Source organism: Ipomoea nil, unplaced genomic scaffold (genome assembly GCF_001879475.1).
Source record: "Ipomoea nil cultivar Tokyo-kokei standard unplaced genomic scaffold, Asagao_1.1 scaffold2144, whole genome shotgun sequence".
Lineage (NCBI taxonomy): Eukaryota > Viridiplantae > Streptophyta > Magnoliopsida > Solanales > Convolvulaceae > Ipomoea > Ipomoea nil.
In genome coordinates this window covers 1,884,352-1,890,715 of record NW_017618572.1, presented here as the reverse complement: position 1 = coordinate 1,890,715, position 6,364 = coordinate 1,884,352, and the positions used below count along the sequence as shown (strand labels likewise).

Sequence of the window (6,364 nt, the reverse complement as noted above, 5' to 3'; positions counted from 1 at the left end):
AAGCTGCTCTCTAAAAAATTTAGGGACAAAAAAAAATTACTTTACAAATAATTGAGATATAAAAAATGATGATCATATACTTGAGTGAATAAAGTATAATTTATATATTAATACCATTTTATGTTGAATTATATGAAAATTGTATATAATCTATTATAGATTTTTCTAAAAGCTATATTTTTTTGAAAACCCTAAAAGCTATATTTAATTTCATTCTTTATAGATTTTTGCGTGCATGGTACGGGAAAAAATAAGAGGAGGAGATCAGAAATTCAGAATTGAGGGATAAAAAATGATTATTTATCATTCCCCATTATAATAGCTCACCAAAATGTTTAAGTAACCTAGTACGTAGAAAGGCAACCATATATCAGAGAAACCATGAAAGCCTAGAAGCGAGACAAACGTGAGTATGTAGCAACCTCACTCAAATCCTTATAAGAGAGCGAGGGAGCGAGAGAGAGAGAGAGAAACCTAGAGAGAGAGAGAGAGCGAGAGAGAGAGAGAGAATGAGGACTCAATCATCTGAAAAAGGTGCCGCCGCCGGCGAAGCCCCGTCGAAGGCGAAGGGGAAGCGGACGCCGTGCTGCAGCAAGGTTGGGCTGAAGAGAGGGCCATGGACGCCGGCGGAAGACAAGCTCTTGACGGACTATATCAACAAGGAAGGCGAGGGGCAGTGGCGAACCCTACCCAAGATGGCCGGCCTCCTCCGCTGCGGCAAGAGCTGCCGCCTCCGCTGGATGAACTACCTCCGCCCCACCGTCAAACGCGGCCACATCACCCCCGACGAAGAGGATCTCATTCTCCGCCTCCACGGCCTCCTAGGCAACAGGTACATACCCACCCACCCATTAGATTATTATAATCCACCCCGCATAAACATCTCAACCTGTCACAAAAGTAAAACTTTTCATAAAAATCAAAGATCAGTTGAGTCACCATAGTCTGTCAGACCAGAATGGGTCATTCCACCTTTAATTTTGTCACAAGATTATTATTATCTCACTTTGTTTTAGGGTTTGAAACTTTGATTCATTTTGTTTTGTTATATCCGCACCCACGATATATACTCTCTTTATCCCGAATTAGCTTTCTCATTTGCTATGGTATATATGAAGGTGGTCACTGATAGCAGGGAGGATTCCAGGCCGGACAGATAACGAGATAAAGAACTATTGGAACACTCACCTGAGCAAGAAGCTGATTAGCCAAGGAATTGATCCAAGAAACCACAAGCCTCTACCCGTAAACCCTACCAACTCCAACCACCCCAAAAACCATACCCCCTCCTCTTCCTCAGTTCCCATAATCAAACCCACGCCCATTCACGTTGGTCTTTCCAACCAAGACAAGAACGTGAAGATGAATAGCAGTACTACTGTTAACGTTGTTGGAGGGACGACAAATCTTCAGAATGATCAGATTGATCAGCCCAACAGCGTGGGAGGGACGACGGAGAATCATCAGCCTACTGGAAATGGGGATGAGGAGTTTAATATGGATCTCGGAGACGATAATGAGGATAATGTTGGGATGGATTTTTGCCCGGACGAGGATGTGTTTTCGACGTTCTTCGATTCTTTGATGAACGAGGATGTGTTCTTCGCTGCCCAAAACAACCAGCAACCTAATCATCACGACATTACCCCCCTGCCCTCAACTTCTGAAAATAATAATAATAATAATCAGCCTCTGAATCCTTTCCAACACATGAACTTCCCCTTCAGTACTGAAGGATGGGTTGATGATGATGATGATGATTTTCTACCATGATTTGGATCCTCACCTACCCCCTAGTTTTCAATCGGCTAGCATATAATATATATATGATTGTGTGATCTTCAGTTTGAAGGACTAACAAGATGATAATAACTACTGCAATGTCTCGATCTCTCTCAACTCCAGAACATGTTATAGCGTTGGTTGATACATGTAATAGATCAGAGAGACCAAAAAAAAAACCATAGTTTATATTATTGTTCTTAATGGTTTGTTGTGTGTTTAATTTATGTTTGTAGACTGCTCAAGATCGATATTGCAGATTGTCAGTGGTGTAATAATATGTATGTATGCTTATTATTATTATTATTGTTGTTGTTGTTGGAGGGAAATACTCCTTTGAACCATACTTCACTCATTTTAATCAGTTATATATTGATTAAGCAGTTATGGATCAAATGTGTTTCAACTTGCTTAGAACATACTCTCATATACATATTTAGTGTGTGTTTGGTTCTAACGTGGGAATCTAAATCAGAATGGGAACCAAATACTTGGCAATTGGACTACTGAATTTTGGTGAAAAGTATTTTGAATGTTTGGTAGTAGTTAGGGTGGAATTAGAATGATTACCAATATTGATATTTAGTTATTTACGACCCTTTAATCATAATAAAGGTCTTAAAAATACCAAAACAAAAAATGAAGGCAATCAATATTATGAGTGGCGATGAAGTGAGTAGGCAATGTGGTGAGGGATAGCCGGATAGGAGTCAATGAAGTGATGAGGAAGCGACATGATGAGGAGGCGATTAAATGAGCAGGGATAAGGCTGAATTAAATGAATGACACCTGATTTAAATTAGATAATGAGTTTTGTAATTATAGGGGTAATCAAATACCTATGTATTACTAGGACTATGTAGTCTAATGGTATCTGGGTTGGACTTCCATTTGGAAGATTATGAATTCGAGCCTCAGTGTAGGCGTTATTGGTTCTTTGTGTTTTCAAAAAATACCTGTGTTTTAAAAAGTTGTCAACAAACAATAATGTGTATGAATTTCATTCTATTTCTTGTGTCTAACCCCATGAACCAAACACACCTTTAACTTTCCACTTCAAAGTCTGTAATAATTTTAACATAGAGCAAATATCAATTTTGGTCCCACGAGTATTAACAAAATGACAGTTTTGATTCACTCATTCACATGTTTAATTTCTACCAATTTTTATTCACAACTATTATTTTAGTACCAATTATCACCCACAACTATAGTTTTAGTGCCAAAATTCATCACGCCAGTCACCCCTTCATTTAAGACATGCCGAAATATAAAATTATTAAGGGTAGTTTCGTGCTTTTCAAATTATGATCCCTATTTGAGCATGAATAAAGATATTTAAGCCCTAAGATCTATCCCAATTCGCAGCTTTCTTCCTCAAATTAAGGTAGAATGAGGAGGAGAATTGGGAATTGGGATTGATCTCATGGCCGCTTAAATTCATTTATTTATGCTCAAATTGAAATCTTAAGTTCAAAAGGATGAAAATACCCTTAAAATTTTTAGATTTCGGGATGTCTTAAATAGATGGGTGACCGACGTGATGAATTTTGATACTAAAATAATAATCGTGGATTAAAATTGGTACTAAAACAATAGTCGTGGATAAAATTGGTAGGAATTAAACATGTGGACCAAACTCGTCATTTTGCTACTACTCGTGGGACCAAAATTGATATTTACTCTTTTAACCTTTGTTCCACGCAAATTCCATGAGATTAACCTTTTTCCGTTTCAGAAACATTTCATTTATAAAAAAAATCATTGTTTTCCAATTTCTTAATTTGTGTTACCTAATTTTTATGCTAAATCCAACAAAATATTAAACATAATATATGCAATGTAATTCGTATAGATTACTAAATCGATCGAAAATGAAACAAAAATATCAGTTTAGTTTTTATTTTTAATATTTACAAAAATGAAATTGAAATATATACAAAACCTAAAATCCCTTAATGGAACCTGGACAACGTGTTTGTGGAGGGAGAGAGAGACGCAATCCTTCAACATTAAATTTTCTGATGAGGTAAAGATGTAGTGTTTGGTGAGTATCTTTTAAAAACATTAATTGTTTGGAAGATTTTCTTTTAATAATTATTGAAATATTAAGAAAATTAATTTGGTATTTGGTAAATCTAAACAAGTTTTCCCTCCAAAAGGTTAATTAAGCTTTTCTTTGGCACGAGTAATGAAAATCACCCCTCCAAAATTTGTCAGTGGTGTAATAATATGTATGTATGCTTATTGTTGTTGTTGTTGTTGGAGGGAAATACTCATTTGAACCATACTTCACTCGTTTTAATCAGTTATATATCGATTAAGCAGTTATATATGGATCAAATGTGTTTCAACTTGCTTAAAACATACTCATATACATTTAGTCTGTTTGAATTGGTTCGGGAATCTAAATCAGAATGGGAACCAAATACTTGGTAATTGGACTGAATTTTGGTGAAAAGTATTTTGAGTGTTTGATAGTAGTTAGGGTGGAATTAGAATGATTACCAATATTGATATTTGGTTATTTAAACCCTATAATAATCATAATAAAGGTTTTAAAAATACCAAAACAAAAAATTAAGGCAATCAATATTATGAGTGGTGATGAAGTGAGTAGGCAATGTAGTGAGGGATCGGAGTCAATGAAGCGATGAGGGAGGCGACGGGATGACGAGGCGATTAAATGAGCAGAGATAAGGCTGAATTAAAGGAATGATACTTGATTTAAATTAGATAATGAATTTTGTAATTATATATAGGGTATTCAAATACCCATATTTTACCAAGGACTTTCTGGTCAAATAGTACCATGTTGCTTTCTTATGTGGGAGGTGATGATAAGTTCGAACATCAGTGGACGCATTTGATGTAATAGGTTGCATATGTGGGTTCATTGTCAACAAACAATAATGTGTATGAATTTCATTCCATTTATCTAACCCCATGAACCAAACACACTCTTAACTTCCCACTTTAACGTCTGCAATAATTTTAACCTACTTTTTTCCGTTTCAGAAACATTTCATTTATGAAAAAAATCATTGTTTTCCAATTTCTTAATTTGTGTTACATAAATTTTATGCTAAATCCAACAAAATATTAAACATAATATATGCAATGTAATTCGTATAGATTACTAAATCTATCGAAAATGAAACAAAATATCAGTTTAGTTTTTATTTTTAATATTTACAAAAATGAAATTGAAATATATACAAAACCTAAAATCCCTTAATGGAACCTGGACAACGTGTTTGTGGAGGGAGAGAGAGACACAATCCTTCAACATTAAATTTTCTGATGACGTAAAGATGTAGTGTTTGGTGAGTATCTTTTAAAAACATTAATTGTTGGAAGATTTTCTTTTAATAATTATTGAAATATTAAGAAAATTTGTTTGGTATTTGGTAAATCTAAACAACTTTTTTCCCTCCAAAAGGTTAATTAAGTTTTTCATTGGCAGAGTAATGAAAATCATCCCTCCAAAATTTTCTTCACTAATATAACAATATTTGATTGAATACTTTAATTTTCCATTAAAAATTAGTGGGGTTGGTCAATTCAAGACTCCCAATAATTTTTGAATTATAATTATTGATTTTATTACATTTTTGTACAATTGTTAAATTGTAGAGTTTTTATACATTTATAAAATTAAAATTTATAAACTAAAAAAACTTACAATTTTGAATTAAAATTAGTGCAATGCAAGTTACAATGAACAAAATTAAACTATATATTACATAACGATTCTTGTAATTTATGTGTGATATTCTTTATAAAATATCTTGAATGAATTTACCTTACATGTAAAAGTGATTTAAATTACTACATTCTTAACCCACAAACTTAAATTTTTAAAAGAGATAAAATAATATAATGTCGATTGGGTCAGGTACATTTACGTAACCCTATATATAGGATCACGTCGTGCCAACTCAGACCAATCGTTATACCCTACACCATGGTGCGCGTAGCATTGTGCGCCGCGCGCCTCCCAAAACGATGTCGTTTTAGGAGACGCGGTAGGAAGTTGCTGTGATTATGTATATTTGTTCATACAATTATGTATATTTGTTCATACAATTATGTACATTTTTTATACAATTATGTACATTCTTTTTATACAATTATGTACATCCGAATCAGGAAATTTTTGTGTATTATGTTAAGAGTTGATGTGTATTATGTTAAAAGTTTATGTTAGATTATGTGTATTATCTTTTAAAAAAGAGTATGTATATTTTGTTATATAATTATGTACATTCATGTATACAATTATGTGTATTCTAGTATAACATTATGTACATTTTTTAACATGGATTTTTTTTTTTAAAGAAAAATTAACTGCCAAACACTGGGGCGGGAAATTTCAAAAAAAAATAAAAAATAAAAATTGAAACGACGTCGTTTTGCATCTGGGCGCACAATGCAACGCGCGCCGTGGTGCAAGATATAAATTGCCCAACTCAGACACATGCACAGTAGTACATGGACTGTGCCTGAACTCGCTCATATGGACTAGGCCCATGACAGTCCACGTGGGTTTATCTACACATGCTAGCTATTTTTTTTTTTT

The 6,364-nt window shown here is 33.9% G+C and overlaps 1 protein-coding gene across 1 annotated transcript; it reads left to right on the top strand.

Moving 5' to 3' along the window:
• Positions 1-358: 358 nt before the first annotated feature.
• On the top strand, positions 359-1,773 carry LOC109148612 (transcription repressor MYB5-like). The gene is made up of 2 exons (XM_019296345.1): positions 359-832; positions 1,119-1,773. The coding sequence occupies exons 1-2, from the start codon at positions 510-512 to the stop codon at positions 1,771-1,773; spliced, it is 978 nt and encodes a 325-aa protein (XP_019151890.1). The 5' UTR covers positions 359-509.
• Positions 1,774-6,364: the final 4,591 nt, after the last annotated feature.

Coding starts and splice junctions, on each gene's coding strand:
- LOC109148612 (XM_019296345.1), top strand. CDS start 510: ATGAGGACTCAATCATCTGAAAAAGGTGCCGCCGCCGGCGAAGCCCCG. Junction 833..1,118: donor CACGGCCTCCTAGGCAACAG/GTACATACCCAC, acceptor GTATATATGAAG/GTGGTCACTGATAGCAGGGA.